Source organism: Mustela nivalis, assembly GCF_964662115.1.
Source record: "Mustela nivalis genome assembly, chromosome: Y".
Lineage (NCBI taxonomy): Eukaryota > Metazoa > Chordata > Mammalia > Carnivora > Mustelidae > Mustela > Mustela nivalis.
In genome coordinates, this window is record NC_139041.1 from 32,214,986 (window position 1) to 32,231,122 (window position 16,137).

Consider the following 16,137-nt stretch of genomic DNA (forward strand, 5'->3'; position numbering starts at 1 on the left):
CGGCAGGTGTGCTCCCAGCGGGAGATGTCCCCTCCCCTTTCCGCCAAGGCTCTCGCAGTCCCATGTTCATCGAAGCTGCCCAGTGACAGCTGTTTCATCTCGGGAATCCGCCTGGTGGCAGCGTCCAGCTGCAAGGGCTATGTCCCCGCCAGCGTCTGGCCGGGCGGGCTCTGTCTCTCCCTAAACTTCTGATGTCCCCGCATCTCCGTGAGCCCCAGCAGGCCACCCGCGAGACAGGGGCCTTCCCAGACTTGACAAGCATGGCCAGCCCCGGGGGTGGGGGGCTCTGCTGACACGCAGATTCTGCACCCGGAGCTCGGCTAGGAGACCTCCGATTGGTCCTTTCTGGGAAGTGTCCTGGAGGGTGGTCTCAGGCGAGGACCACCTTGTGCCCCCGAGTGCCAGAACCAAGCGCTTGTCCTTCTGCATTTCCCCCAAGGACAGCTTGCCCTGCCTGGGCCTCGATTCTCGGGGCGGTCAAGAACTCGCCCAGGAGCTGAGCCGTGCTGAGGCATGACGGGGTCGCCAGCATCAAGGGGGTCAGCGCAGGACACAAGGTCTCCCTGAGTCCTCGCGTGCAGGTGCGCCCGGGCATCCCAAACAGGGGACAGAAAAAGCCCGTGGTGCAGGCTGGGCGGGGGCCTGCCCTCCTCCGGCTCTCGGCAGGCAGGCCCCGGGGGCACGGCTGTTTCTGCTCCGCGGCCGCAGAGGAAGCCCGTCCTGCAGCCGGGGGCCCCGGGCATCCTCCAAGCAGGACTCTGCGGCTCCTCCGGGCGCGCCGATTCGGACCGGACAGGGCAGCCGGCCGACGGGGCAGGTCGGCGGGCCGGGCCACCGCGTCCCGCTGTCCCGAGTCTACCCCGAGCTCGAGGACCGAGCAGCAGCAACGATGCCCGCCTCCCACGGGGCACACATGTCCCCCGGGAAACTCCGAGAGGTCAGCCAGGCTGCCCGGGGTCCCCCAGCCTCAGGGGTCCAGGGCGGACGCCGCCCGAAGCCCACGTGCGCGCTTTCCCGACACGCTCAGGTAAAAACCAGCCCGAGGCGCCGAACACGCCGGGACGCCGACTGCCCACGACCTGGCACGTGGACGCCGCCCTCGCGGCCGGCTGGACCGCCCCCAGAGTGAGGAAAACAAGGGGAGAACCACTTCCGGGGCACCGACGCCAGCAGGGACAAGCGCTTCCGGGGCGCCGCCAACGAGGGCCGTTCGGGGCGAGCAACCTCGCAAGTGACGGGCCCGCCCGCAGGTGCCGTTAAGACGCGCGGGCGCACGAAAGCGCATCGCCGCGTATCCCACACAGCAGGGCGCGAGATGACACCGGTGCCCATTACCCGCGCCCCGGACACCGGGGTCAAGCGTCCGAATGTGCGGCGCCATCTTGAGCCCGGTGGCTTAAATACGGTGGGCGTCGGCTTGATGACGTCGCAGTCCCGCGCCGCTAGGCCCGCCCCCGACCCTGTTCCGCGAGACCTTCCTGGGCAGGCCCTCCGCGAGCGTAGGGCCGCTCTGATTGGCGGAGCCTTGTTGAGTGACGGCGCGGCTCCGCCTTCCGGGTTGGGGGGGGCCTTTCAACATGGAGGTGCCTCAGAGATGCATTGGTAGGGCGGAGCGCTGGGCGGGCTCTGGTCCGCAGAGGTCTCTCCCGGAGGTGGGCGGGCCGGAGCCGTTCTGCGGCCCCCGGGTTGGTGCGGCGGTGACCCCCGGCCCCCCCACCAGGTCCCCAGGCCCCCAGAGGGATGCGGAGCCTGCGCGTGCTGCCGCCTGGACGCTGAGCGCCCCCACTCCAGTCCACTCTGCCCAAACGAAACCCAAACCGGGGCTCGGCTACTCCCGAGCCCAACCAACGTCTTAAGGCCCCCGGACTCGAGGCCCGGGCTGAGCGCCCCGGCGTGGGGGAGGGGTGGGGGCGAGACCCCGGGGGGAGGGGGCAGGTGAGCCGCTCTGCGACTGCGCGATGGCTTGCACCTGTGCCCCTCGGGCCCACGGAGCCTCCGGGAAAACACTTGCATCGTTTAACTGATCACGAGTGGGCGCCTGCCGCGAATAACCTGCCTCGGAGCCTTCCAGTGCCCTTGCCGGCCGTGACCTCTGTCTGTCTCGAGAACCGGGGCATCATTGTTGTGTGTTCCTTTGGGTTGGGGTTTGGAGGTCCTTCACTATCCACACGGGTGCTTGCAACGCGAGCGTGGGGCCAGGGAGGCAGGAGCTTCTGAGATGCGGTGATGCACTCGCCGCGAGCTCGCGTGTTTGCAACTCGACTCGCTACTTTGTTTGCAACTCGCTACTGTGTAGCAATCCACCTTCCCAACAGTAGCCGTCCCCCAAGAAGTTCAAAAAACCTCATCAACAACAAAAACACCAGAGGCCTGCCACATGGAACCTAGTGATCGGTTTCTCGCCAGGTGCATCAAATAGCAGATTTGCACAGTCTATGTGATGAGGACATAGGGCACTGCCCTTTTTAAAAATTAATACAGCTGTATTGGGACAAGATGAGAGGGTTTAAAAAAAAAAGTTTCCTTGAACATGTTGATATTGAATGAGATTTTCACGGACGGTACTGTGTGGAGCACAGAACATTTGTATTAAAACAAAATCTTGGAAGGATGAGGCATGAGACAACACAGCATGTGCAATATACTGTACGGACTGACAGCCTTTTCTGTTTGTTTGTTTTTGTTTGGGGGATTTTTAATTTTTAATTTTAATTTTAATTTTTTTTTTTTTTTTTTTTGCAGCTAGAATGAAGCACATCAACTTGTCCTTTGCAGCATGCGGATTCCTGGGCATTTACCACTTGGGGGCAGCATCTGCACTTTGTAGACACGGCCAGAAGCTCCTGAAGGCTGTCAAGGCCTTTGCAGGGGCTTCTGCGGGATCCTTGGTGGCTACCGTGCTGCTGACCGCACCAGAAAAAATCGAGGTAATGAACTTGTAACCGGGCTGCATTTCTCACCAGCAAACTAACACCCCGACACTGACATGAAGGCTACCCCCACCAAGTGAGCTGCAGAGAAATAATCCTTTGCCTGGCTAACACAAAAGGTTAAGAGTTTTCTTTCAAAAATTAATCATTATGCACCTGTCTCTTGGATTTGGGAAAGATTATTTCCGAAATGAGACAAGGAAATAAAATGCCTCCCCCCCACTCCCCCGCCCACCTTGGGTGTCTATTTAGTCTTAAGGTCCCAGCTCTCTGTTTCGTTCAAGCAAAGGATATGTCTTCTTTATCTCATCATGAGAACAACCAGCCCTGTTTTCAAGACCCGGAACACAGGGCCAATATGCTTTGTTCCCTCCCGTTTACAAACAGGTGTCTAAAGGAAAATGTAGACCAAGAATTTCTATTCATCAGAATGATGGAGAGATTTTATTTTTCATTCTCCCGGTTAAAAACCTGTGAATTCTAAGCAGTCTCTCCAGAAGTAATGAAAATTAACCTTCATTAGGTATTCCACTGAATGCCATCTATGTTGTAAAAATGCTTTCTGCTTCTCGACAGCAATCCTGCATTTGCTGACTGGGAAAACTGTCTTCTTCTAGAGGTGCCGAAAATCCTATTCACTCGTGACTTACACACTCTAGTGGCTTTGAACAACAACTCAATAACGAACACGTGTGTGCCCGAGCATAAATTTAAGTCCCATTTAAAATGTCAAAACTACAAAACTTGAAACCTTCAGACTCTTGTTCTCATCACCTAAGATGAGCTGCTTACGTAGGAAACACTGGATTTGAAGCCAGTCCTACAAGAACCCACTTAGGTTTTCTTCCTGTCTCTGCACGTTGCATTCTGGGAAACCAGAGAACGGATGCAGTGCCATACAGATCGCACAGAACGAGAACCTGAAAGCAGTGAAGGTAGACGTAAGGTGTGAACACAACCCCCCCACCCCCAAGCTAGCAGGACCATAGGAGCTGGATTTGCAGGCTAGTTCCTTTCCAGAACTCTTGAGGCCAGGGACACCGAAGGGGTTGTGTTCTCCTCAGTGCCATCTTTCCTTGACGTGGGGCAAATCCTCAGCTTTGCAATTGAACAGATTTGGTTTTCAATCTTCAGATTTAGAACTGTATTAAGTGTGATTAACAAGTAACGTGACTCAGAAATACTGCCACGATATAGCCACTTAACTGACAATCTGTGGTGTTCAGACACAAATGGTTCCTTTGGATCTGAGACTTGATATCATATTCAAGCCAGATTACCTGTTCTTGTATCTTTTTTCAGTGAATCCAAGACCCTGCTGTACTGTCTAGCTGTGTGGGTGAGATTGGGTGGGCTCTTGGGTGCGTAAAGGAGCAGGACGTACGGGGTGCTCACACTGGAAGGTATGAAATGATTCTGCGTCTTTACCTGCACGATCCTCATTTCTCCTTTGTCAAAATAAATTTTCAGCCCATTGACTTAAGTTTATTTTATTTCTTTTGTTGTTAGCATCTGAAATACACCATTGCTTTGAGTTTTTTTAGCAAACTGTTTTCTACTTACTCACATCCGTGTTAGCTCAGCTCTTGCGGATGGTTCCTCGAGCTTTGCGGTGTTGTGACAAATACGTGAGTAATTAATCTAGCTCTGAGTTTATGCATGTATAATTAAGAGGAGCACCTGATGCCGGATGTATTTTGGGAGGCAGGCAAATTTAGACGTCCGTATGGAACAGCTCAGTGCTGCCGGCCTTTTCTCAGCCCATAATCTGCAAGGCACGGTGTGAGATATACAGCAGAGAGCACAAAGATGAGTAAGTCCGTTGCTTAATCAGGTTCCAGTGCGGTCAGGGGATTGTGTGTGTGCGTGTGCGTGTGTGTGTAAGTAAAATTAATACAAGAAAGTACATTAAGTGGGCAGTCTGGTCTGGTAGAAGGAGCGCACATCTTGGGGGCAGCGTCCCGACAGCAGCCCTGTGTCCACTCACGACCAGAAACCACCACCTCACAAACACAAATCCGGCTGTCTTACTCCCCCTCCCTTCCCCTGCCACCCACAGGGCTCTGTTTGGACTTAGGACAGGATCCAGACTTCTTGGGCTGCCTCCCGGGAGCCCCCGCGACTTGGTTCTCCACTGGCTCGCTGACTTTCAGGCCAGTGGCCCTTGCTGGCTCGTGCTCCCAGCTGCCCCTGCCAGTCTTCCTCTTCTGCCCCCATCTCCCATCCCGCTCCTCCTCACATGGTAGGTCTTAGCCTGGCTGTCTCCCTGGAGGGAAGCCTTGGCTGACGCCCACTGTGTAGTATCTCTCTTGCTCATTACACTGAATGACCACAAACTCCGTGGCTTAAAACAACACACAATTATCGTCTTAGATTTCTGGAGGTCATAGTTCTGGAATGGTCTCCCTGGGCTAAAACCAAATTCTCAGCCAGGCAGTGCTCCCCCCTGGGGGCTCCGGAGGAGAATCTGTTTCCTTGCCCTTTACGGTTTCTGCGGGCAGCCTGCATGCCTACGCGCGTGGCCCTTCCTTCCGTCTTTAAGCCTGAAGCACAGCGTCTTCCCATCTCCGTCTCTGGCGGTGACACTCGAGCCTCCCTCTTTCACTTACAGGGGTCCTTGCGATGACACCGGACTCGCCTGGATAAGCCAGAATAACCTCCCGTCTCAAAATCTTTCACTCACTTCTGCAACATCCCTTTGGTCCTGTAAGGAAACCGTCACAGGATCCAGAGACTAGAATGTAGCCATCGTTGGAGGAGGGGCTTGATTTAGGTTATTGCACTTTCAAGGCCCCCTCATCGTGTTCTTGGATCTACACACAAGGCAGTCCTCGGTCTCATGGGGGCAGGACCTCTTGGTACTTCATTGTACCCGAGCCCCAGTGCCGAGGGCGCAGTACAGGTTGTGTTGTGCGGGAGTTAATAAAGGAAAGAGAGGCCTGATTCAGACCCTGATTCTGGACGAGTTTTGATGAGCTGTTGGGAAAGATGTTTAATCTTCCCAAGCCCTGGTCTTCTGACTTGTCAAGTGGGGTATTATATCCACCTCCCAGGGTTACAGAGCTTCCAGAATCTGCATCAGGGAGTCCCAGCACAGTACGTGTCCACCCTCCTCACCACTCGGAGGCTCCCAATACCCAAGACGGATCATCGTCACGACTCCTCTCTTGGTCACCGCTATCGTCCTTAGTAATCAGAACCGCTGCCATCAGACTGTGTCAGAGGTCACAGAATTGCCATGGGAGAGGGGGTCCGTTGTGCTGAAGACACGTGCTAAATGAGAATCAGAACTGAGCCGTCAAGAATTTCCCAGATGTGGGCAAAGCCCTTAGAGATGATTTAAAAAGAAAGGGGGGGGGACTGGATTTGGGAGCCGCATAGCTTGCCGGGGGACTAAGCATAGTGGGGTGAGGACGGGTCGGGTGGGGACTCACGCAGCTGTGAAGGAAAGGGACGCCGAGGGCTGAGTGTTGGTTTTAGAAGATGTGGGGTCCAGGCGCCTTGTGGGATGGCCAGAGAATTCTGGAAAAAGAAGGAATTTTCTCTTTCTCTACAAATCAGAGGTTCCCGTATTTGTTTTCTTCCTCAGGAATGTAATGAATTCACCTACGAGTTTGCCGAAGAAACCCGAAGGCAGTCTTTTGGGGCGGTGACACCCGGCTACGATTTCATGGCCCGACTGAGGTACATACATGAATAGAGACCATTTCCCTCAAAGCGCGTGCGGACAGACGGCTGAGGACACTCTGTGTAAACTGCGGCACGCTCGGGGCAGCGTTCTCCCTTCTAAAATATTTACAAGGCGTTCAATAATTCAAGGTGAGTAACGCAGGCACTTTTTCTGCTTTAGAAGCGGAATGGAGCGGATTCTCCCTTCCAACGCTCATGAGCTGGCCCACAGCCGCCTGCACGTATCCATCACCAACACCAAAACCAGAGAAAATTACCTGGTGTCCAGCTTTCGCTCCAGGGAGGACCTCATTAAGGTAACACAGCCGCATCTCAGGGCTGAGGGATTCAGCAAGGACTTAATTCCTTCCCCCAGGCCATGGGCATCACCGTGTTCTTTAGAAGGAAGGTCTCCTATCACGCCTGCGACACGATGAGGGCTCGATCAGTGAAGGGGGTGGTGAGTGGCTTAACTGGCGTCCCTCAGAGGCCACCTCGGAGGCCCCGGAGACGTCCCGTACTGGGTCCCTGCTTTCCCTGTGATTGCTGTTCACCCACGAGCCCCTGGGAAGCGGGTCGCCCGTGCGGCCGGGGAGCACAGTGGTACTCAGTGCCTTGCATGACGTCGCTGGGATCTCCCCGTTCCTGGAAGACTTCGTTCCTGTGCGGTCTTACTCAGTCCTGCGCAGGCCGTCTGTACATCAGGGAGGGCAGCTGTGATTCCTGCCCTTTGACTGCTTTCTTCTTTTAAAGAGAGGATACGGGTGGAGAGATTTTACGTGACGGTATGACCAGGGTCATACCGACCGGCTGTGGGGGGCATTCTGGACCCTGGGTCTCTTGACGTCCCCATCTGACGTTCCGTTTCACCTTCCCAATCCGTTTTCTTGCTTTTTCTACCCGGACACATTGGAAAGTTGCTCGGTTGCGAATTTATCATCTCTGGGAAATACTTTGGCTACAGGTGCAAATAACACTGTGCTTGCTAAGGTAATACATCAAATATTTGTAAATTGGAAAGAGTGCACTTTTCTTACAAAAGCCGGGCCGTTTTTTCTCTGTTTTCCCTTTGGTGGGAGTCACGGCCGGCTTCACACCATGTGAAGAATGCGTGTTTGGACACAGCGGTGGGCGATGGATTGAGGGTAAGTGGGGAAACTTCTGCCCGAATTACGTGATAAACGCATTGATTTTTACTGTCGAGTCTAACGGTTGGAGTTCCACCGTGTGAATGATATAACCTGAAATGCTGAACTGACAAGTCAAATTACTTTGTGACTTCAGAGATTAGAATATTTTTACTCGGTGTGCTGACTACGCCACTCTTGCACTTACAAATGAACAGTCTCTCCATCGCAGAAAATAGGCACTTTGCTGGAATCCGGTGCAGACGTGCAAGCTGTAACCCTCCTGACTTACCGTCACCGTTCATGTGCTGTGTCGTTTACTGCCTTACATACTCAGTCTTTCCTCGCATGAGTGTAAGCTCCCAGCGGGCAGCGGTTGCTCTGTTTTGTCCATTGTGACAGCCCTCGTGCCTGACAATGGGAATGGGTAGGTAGATGAATGAGCTAGCATCTGTGACAGTGGCCTCCCTGGGAACAAACGAAGGGGTGCCTGGGTGGCTTGGCGGATAAAGCGTCCAACTCTTTTTTTTTTTTTTTTAAGATTTTATTTTTTTAATCTGAGAGAGACAGCAGAGAGCATGAGCAGAGACAGGGAGAAGCAGGCTCCCCACTGAGCAGGGAGCCCGATGCAGGGCTTGATCCCAGGACCCTGAGACCATGACCTGAGCCAAAGGCAGTCCCTTAACCAACTCAGCCATCCAGGAGCCTGTAGCATCCAACTCTTGATCATGGCTGTGAGTTCAGGCCCCGCACTGAGATCCACAATGGAGGTGCAACCTACTTAAAAAAAGAGAAGAAAGAAAAAGAAGGAAGCATCCGGATCCTACAGGTTGAGGGATCTTTACAAAATGACTGAGCTGGTCAGTGGCCCGGCTGCGACCACCGACCAGCTGTCCAGCGTTCTGCTCGGTGACATCCCATGCGGGATCTACTAGCCCCCTCTCACTTCCTCTCATATGGCAATGTGCTTGGCTGAATCGTGGCCTCCAGAGATGTCCACTCCGTAATCTCCGGCACCTGTGGACATACCACCTCCCACAGCAAAAAGCATTTTGTAGACATGATCGAGATAAAGATCCTGAAATGGTGAGATGACCCTGGATTATCCGGGGGGGTCCAAATAAATCCGTAACTCCTTGGAAATGGAGATCATACCTGGATGCCAAGTACGTTTGCGGTTCCCAGCTCTCAGGCTGGTAGAGCACAGAGGTAGTGGGTGCTGTGAGCCATCCCCTCTGACGGCCAGCAAAGCAAAGGGGACTTAAGTGCCCCAGCAGGAAGCACTGTCCCCTACAGCCTCCCGGAGGGAATGCAGGCCTGCCGATACCTGGGTTGTAGCTGCACGAGACATTCTGATCTCGAGACTATGTAGTAAGAGATTTTGTGTTTGTTATTTTGAGCCTCTAAGTTTGTAGTAATTTGTTACAGCAGCAATAGCAAACTACTGCAGTAAGTAAACATGATTTTTTTTTTCAATTTCCTTTGTTTTGGATAATAACTATTCAGAGAATTGGTGTAATTACTTGAGTTCACTGAACGGAAGAGAAACGGTTGACACAAATGTGTAATATCTTGTAAGGAGAATAATTGAATAATTAACATTTATCCTAGGTTATACAAGCAGCATTTTAAACATTGAGCAGAATGCGCTAACCTTTTTCAGAACTAGAAATTGGAAGGATGGATGGATCCTTGACGGCAGGCCGTGGCTAGGACATGTCGGAGACCCGTCCCAGGAATACGAAGAAGCAGTTAGTTCCACAGTAAGACCGGGTGGGGACTGAGAGGAGAAGGCATAGAGAGGAAAGAGAGCAGACTCCCTCGTGGCGGGGACATCGTGAGCTTCTGTGCTCTGAGCAGCGAGGAGGCCAGTGGCGGATGGCCAGTGAGGAGCCACGCGGCAGGCCGGCCGTGCTGACCGCCTCGGGCAGTGGGGAGGGTCCGGAGCAAGGCGCCTGCCGGCCCTTCCGCTCCCTCCCTCCGGGGGAGACGGAGGCCCCGGAGCCAAGCGGGGAAGCAGCACCACGGTGCACACTTCAGTCTCTTGGCAGCTTTGCACACCTGGCCCTCCGCACACAGCCTTGGGTGTCCTTCCCAGTGTTCGGAGATGCTGGAGGTGAGAGAGACAAACGCCGACACAGGCCGAGAGACGGAGACGAAAACCAGAGGGTAGTGGACGTCAGGTGTCCGCTGGCCGCTGGCGAAGGAGCCGGGAGTACTGAGTACTACGGATTCCGACCAGCAAGTTGCATTTTATTCCCGTTTTATCATTAACTCGTTTATTCCCTTTCTAACTAGTGTTTTTATTTTTTTCTTAACGCTGGGCTCTTCATTACCCACCAGGTGACGGCCACCTTTAATTCCAAACGGGGTGTCTCTATATGTTAAAGCGTGTGTGCACATGTATATATGTGTACGTGTGTCCAGCCCTTTGTGTGTGCACGTGTGCACGTGGGTGGTCTCCTGCACTACTGCGTGTTTTACGTGCGTCTCTCAGTACCGCATCCAGGTCTGTCACTTCCTGACGGTGCTCTCCAGCGCGAATGATGTTCAAGCCGCGGTTTTCCCAGCTGTGAGATGGACGCAATAACCCCACCTGTGTTACCAGGGAGAACAATGAATAAAGCAAGCAGAAGCGCGTTTCTGGCTGTTGGTCACAGCCCGTATTCAGCAAATAGTAAACAGGTCAGGTACTAAGCCACACGCGTGACTGGTCGGCATGCCGGTGTGAGCCGGTCATGAGATGTCAAGTGTTCCAGCCGGCTCTCTGCGGAGCGGGAGTCAGCCTTTCCTGCCCAAGTGGTTCTCCTGCCCCTACCTTATCCTCTGTGCTCATGACTAGTGGGCTGACCTACCTGTACAATATCTCGGGAAATGGATCATTACCTGGTTTTACCACCTTTTGGCATAGGATTTTGCATCCTTTGACCACTGGCTTCCTTTTATAAATGTGCTCTTCTGTGAGGACTCCCACTTACATTGTATCAACTTTGCTTATTTTTGCATAAAAGGTCAGTCTTTCCTCTGATATCTGCAATGATCGCTGAATATTCTCTTAGAACTTGTGTTGACCAATTATGTGGTCCAAAGATCTTTCTGCCTTGGGAGGACATGGTGAGAAGCACGCTATCTGCAGGCATGAAATGTGCTGGCACTGTGACCTTGGACGTCCTAGCGTCTAGCAACATGAAGAATCAGTCCCTGTTGTTTGGAAGCCACGCGTCTGTGTTTTGCAGCAGCATCCCAGAGGGACTAAGACAGAAAAGCGGCACTGAGACGTGGGGGCGCTGTGAAGCACTGAGACATGGGGGGCGCTGTGAAGCGGGTAGCGGACAGAGGCCGGGAGAGGCGCGTGCTGGAAAGAGCCCACGACACCGTGAGGGGACCTTGAGAGGCACGTGTGCAGAGGACTTGCACAAGAGAGACTTGAGCTGCAGAGACAGCCTTGTCTTCTCAGGGACTCCCGAAGGGCCCATGAGCGGAATGGCGGTAGGACTGGGGGTCATGAGGTCTCCGACAGAAACAAGGACGTGGTCCTGGACACTGGACTAAAGGCCTTCCCTCCTGTGGGGGATCCGTGAAGGCTTCCAGTGTTTTCTGGAGGATGGAATCTGCGAGAGATAAAAATGGGTATGTGACGAGGCTGCCGTCTAAGCAGAGTGTTGAAGATGCTGCCTGGCGTCTCTTGCCTGCTTGTGTGAAATGCAAGAAGCGAGAAAGGCCTTCGAGGTGGAATCTCTTATCAAAATCAAGGTCGCGCTGAAAGACTTGGCCCATTCTCAGCCTGTCCTTCCTGAACAGGGACTGCGTCTTCAGAACGGAGCTGGAAGGGGCGGCCCACGGCCACGTGATGAGGAGGCGGCCGGCCACCCAGCGAGAAGCCACAGCGACTGTCCAAGACGATGGAAGTGTGACCCATGAGCCACTGCGGACGTCCTCAGGGATGGCCCTCTCCGGAGAAGCCCAGAGTACAAGGACGACTGGAGACACACGCTCTCCACTCACCGGACAACCCTCCTCCGCTCGGAGCCATGGGCGTGGAGACCCCAGACACGAGGAAAGCTCTGGGGAGCTCCTGGCAGGACACTCAGAGGTGGGGCACCTCCCCCGCCCAGCAGAGCATCCGGGGCAGGACCCGCCGCCACGGGCCTCCGGGGCCGCACGGCACACCAAGGAGGATGGTCGTCCAGACTGAAGGTCGAAGGGCATTTGCCCCCTTGCACTTCGGACCTGCTCTGAACGTGTCCCCTCCTTCTGCCTCCCTAGTTCTCCCTTTTGGAAGGGGAATGTCTATCCTGTGCCTCCTCACCGCTGAGTTTAGAAGCACAGAACACCGGGATCTCACAGGCTCACAGCGGGAGAGCAGGTCGCCTCCGCATGGAGGGTACCGCGGGGCTCGCCGGGGTTGACTGAGATGACATTTCAGCGAGACTTGGAACTAGTTGCTGCTAGAACAAATGAAGACCTTTTGGGGGCTGTTGGGGGGGATTGAATGGATTTTGCACAAAAGGGGGACATGACTTCGGGGGAGCCAGGAGTGGAATGCTATGTTTTGAATGTTTCTATCACCAAAGTGTGGGTTGAACCTAACCCCCACGAGATGGTATTAGCAGGTCGGGCCTTTGGGAGATGACGAGATTACGAGGACAGAACGTGCATGAACGGGAAGAGCATCCTTACCTTATAAAGAGATCCCAGAGAGCATTCTTGCCCCTTCGGTCACAAGAGGACACAGTGAGAAGATGGGAAGTGGGCTCTCACCAGACACCAGACCTGCTGAGGCTGGGTTCTTGGGCTCTACCGTCCCCAGAACTGTGGTGTTGTTTGTAAGTCCCGCAGTTTATAGTATTTTGTTAGAGCAGCCTGGATAAGACTGAGACCGTCAGGACTGGTAGCGGAGGTGTTTCCGCCCCATTCTCTCCCACTGCAAGGCAGGCATGTGGTCTTCACATATTATTTTGTCCAGAATTTACTTCTGTCAAGTCCGCCCCTGCTCCCCTGTTGTGACTGAGCCAAGAAAGGAAGAATCATGTGATCTGGCTACCACACAAGGAGGAGATGAACCCCCCACCCCGGAGAATCCCTTTATATACTTAGACCGGAGCCCCCAAGAGGCCCCCCTCCTGCAAAGGCCTCACTTTCTGTTCTCCTCAACCAGAGAGACTCATTTTGGTTGCCGCACTTTTTTCGGGGGAGGGGAGTGAGTTGAGGGGCGGATGAAAATAGTGTTCCCTTGGAGGATGAAGTCCACTGATCATTTATGGCTGTGGGTCGGTTGTTTTCGACAGATGAGTACCAAATCGAGGCCCCATTTTGCAAAGGCAGTGGTGCTTTGGTGATGGAAGAGCTTAGCCCTTGTGTTGCGTGGAGTGTGATTGGATCATTGGTACAACGTCTTCGTTCCTTGGTCTCTTGGGGATCGTTGCCAGAACTTCTCCATCCCTTGGTCTCTTGGGGACCGTTGCCAGAACTTCTCCATCCCTTGGTCTCTTGGGGACCGTTGCCAGAACTTCTCCATCCCTTGGTCTCTTGGGGACCGTTGCCAGAACTTCTCCATCCCTTGGTCTCTTGGGGACCGTTGCCAGAACTTCTCCATCCCTTGGTCTCTTGGGGACCGTTGCCAGAACTTCTCCATCCCTTGGTCTCTTGGGGATCGTTGGCACAACTTCTCGGTCCCTTGGTTTCTTTGTAAGTTGGAATCCACGCTGTGCCATCTATCCCACAGTCTGAGGCAGAGATCACGTCCATGGAAGTGCTTCCTCAGGTCCTTTGAGTACCTACCAGCTCAGGGACCCTGGCTCTTCTGACTCTTTTCCTGTGTGCCATGGGTCTGTGTCAAGTCCTTTCCTTGCGAGCCCCTTTACACATTATCGCCTGATGTCTGCGCTATTTGTCTTCGCAAGGAAAGATGCGATCAGGAAATCCAAGCACATTTTAATATTAGCCTTCAGCCGAGTGTGATTAGGGAGGTAAATCCTTTGTTTATAAGAAACTCGTAAGTCACTTGCACAGCTGAGCAGAAATTATGTTGAAATTATCCGTGCCGTGGAGCGCTGGTGCCGGCCACTTGTCTGAATTAGGATCAGTCACTGAGTTCTTCAGGTTTCAAGCTGATGGACATGAGTGGTCTGAGCTGGTCTTTTCACCCAAGTGAAAGCTCACCGATCTGTATTCCCAGAAAGGCTTTTCCCCCGTGTCCCCCTTAAGAAGAACAACTCTGTCTCCGTTGCTAGGATGTTCTAGATTTCTGCGCACATAGCGAGAATGCTCTGATAGCAAGCTCTTCTCCCACGGAGCCTTCTGAAGGTGAAGTAAGGCCTGAATTTAAGATGGTCCTTTTCTTGAGAAGACCGGGGAAGATAAATTTGAATCCGTCTTTGCATTTCAACTACGCCAGCAGGTTCTGAATAAACAGCCAGATCCTCATTAAACTCCACCGCAAACTTCAGGCATAAACGGAACTTGTGGGGAATTTATTCTCCGAGGAAGCCAGGCCACATAATTTTCTAAACACCCCTTTTCTATAAAATGTGAAATGAAAAGAGCTCGTCAGAACGTGGATTGCATATGCACTTGGCAACGTTGACACAGTTGCCGCAGGAAGTGACTGACTTATCTTCATCATTGTGTATTTAGTAAGAAGGAGACAAAGCAAATCCACGCATCGCTTAAGGCGCGGGGCCCTGGGATGGGCCGTGAATGGCCAGACTCCAGTTTCTGCCTCAGGGTTGTTAGCTATGGCACCCCTGATATTGGGGTCCTCTGCTTCTCTGTGGTGGGTGTCCTGTGCACTACAGCATGTGTAGAAGGATCTGTGGGTTCTCCCCACTGGACGCCAGTAGTACCTACCACCCTCCCAACACACACACACACACACACACACACACACACACACGTGACATACAGTACTGTCTCCAGACATCGCTAAATGAAGACACTCCCTCCCTTTGCTAAGAACCTCTGCTCTCCAGGGCCTGAGACTGAGAAAACTCTCCCTGGAAAAACAACGCGGTAAGACACAGCAGAAGGACACGTGTACGCCTCCCGCCTAAGAATATGAGCGCTTGTCTCTTTCCTTAGCAAATCCTCTTTGCTTGCCATAAAATGGCCAGAAGCGGACCGCACAGGAATAAGAAAAGCCACTTTGTTCCTAACTGTGGAAGCTAATTTTCCCACCAAACATAGTTTGACCCACAAACCAGCAGCGTATGTAAAGGCAAGTGATGAATGGCAGAGTAAATACATTGATTTAGAGGAGCGGCAGGCATCTTCCCATTGGGTGAGCTCTTCCTATCAGCGAGGACGGGAACTGTTCTTATCTGTAGGAAAGTAATTGAATAGTATTTTTCAACCAAATGCCGCAAAAGTGTTCCAAGCATTAACTTCTGAACTTCACGTTATACTCTGACACGGGGTTGGGGAGGAAGTACACAAAATTCTGATTCTAATGGTAGTGATTGTTTTTTTTTTTTTTTTGCAGGGCAGATATAATTATGCAGCATAATGAAATAAATCACTATGCTTACAGAGCGCCTTCGGTTCTTTAAAGAGCGTTAAGTAGTGCCCTTTCCCAGTACGCGTGCGATCCACAAACTGTGTCCATTATTGCCACAGTGCGATGGGGCGTTTTGCCAAATAACGTCATTAAGTGGCCACAGTGTGCCTGCAAAACATACCGAGGGTCTGTAATTGTTTTTTGAAAGGAGTAGCCGATGGCTGGCAGAGCCAGATTTAGTCAGGGCGAACGCAGGGCCCGCACGCTGAATGGCCTTTCTCTGAAAAGCACCCAACTGCTGATGCTTTGGAACTCAGGAGGTTGGCCTCTGTCCTGTTGTCCCCCGCGGGCTTGGGAGGCACTGTCCCGCCAAGGCAGAGCGCGCGCCCCCTCCTGCTTTGCTGCTTTGCACGCTGGGCCACTCGTGCCGAGAGGAATGCCTCACGACGGGCCTGTCGACACTCACTCTTCTCTGCAGGCCGGGCACCCATCTCACGCGAGGTTGCCCTGGTGCTTTGGTTTGATGCCCTGCGTTCCACATCCCGCAGTCCTTGATACCTGGCTTTTCTTTCTGCACTAACTAGGTAGCTCTTCCGGCACCCAGCAGCAGCCTGGGACCACGGAGGTGCGTGACCCGTGTCATTCCCTCCCCCCATTCCTGCCGGAGTCCTTCCGTTGTGCTAGGGTACGAGTGAATTTGCGACCACACAAATCTGACGCCCTACATGCTTGTGGGCCCCGTGGCAGGAGCCCGGTGCTGTGAGGCCCTCTCTGTCTGTCCTCGACGTGCCCCCAACCACACGGGAGAAGCCTCATTTCTCCTGCGGGTCAGACTGGCGGGGAAGCAGCAGAGGGGGAGGGAGATGACAACGGCCATCTGTCGAGGACCCACCCTGGGAAGGGCTGACTGACGGTG

The 16,137-nt window shown here is 53.4% G+C and overlaps 2 protein-coding genes across 10 annotated transcripts in view; one reads left to right on the forward strand and one right to left on the reverse strand.

The window, feature by feature from the left end:
• The window catches only part of LOC309856882 (uncharacterized protein), a 433,358-nt gene extending 432,174 nt beyond the window's left edge, over window positions 1–1,184 (reverse strand). For 4 of the 5 annotated variants that reach the window (XR_014307378.1, XR_014307379.1, XM_082718686.1 and 1 more), the window contains exon 1: window positions 1–671. Coding sequence is in view for 2 of the 5 variants with exons in the window: in XM_082718686.1 (XP_082574812.1) it covers window positions 1–98 (98 nt within the window). In the remaining 3 variants the exon portion in view is untranslated. The other variant, XR_014307377.1, reaches the window with a different exon arrangement.
• Window positions 1,143–16,137, forward strand: part of LOC309856876 (patatin-like phospholipase domain-containing protein 4) — a 26,686-nt gene continuing 11,691 nt past the window's right edge. The window contains exons 1-5 of one of the 5 annotated variants that reach the window (XM_082718671.1): window positions 1,571–1,602; window positions 2,743–5,172; window positions 5,984–6,180; window positions 6,520–6,614; window positions 6,781–6,916. In XM_082718671.1, coding sequence (XP_082574797.1) covers window positions 6,169–6,180; window positions 6,520–6,614; window positions 6,781–6,916 — 243 coding nt within the window. In that variant the 5' untranslated portion in view covers window positions 1,571–1,602; window positions 2,743–5,172; window positions 5,984–6,168. Of the gene's footprint in view, window positions 1,251–1,520; window positions 1,603–1,905; window positions 2,125–2,742; window positions 5,173–5,983; window positions 6,181–6,519; window positions 6,615–6,780; window positions 6,917–16,137 lie in introns of those variants that run through there. The other 4 variants (XM_082718673.1, XM_082718669.1, XM_082718672.1 and 1 more) reach the window with 4 other exon arrangements.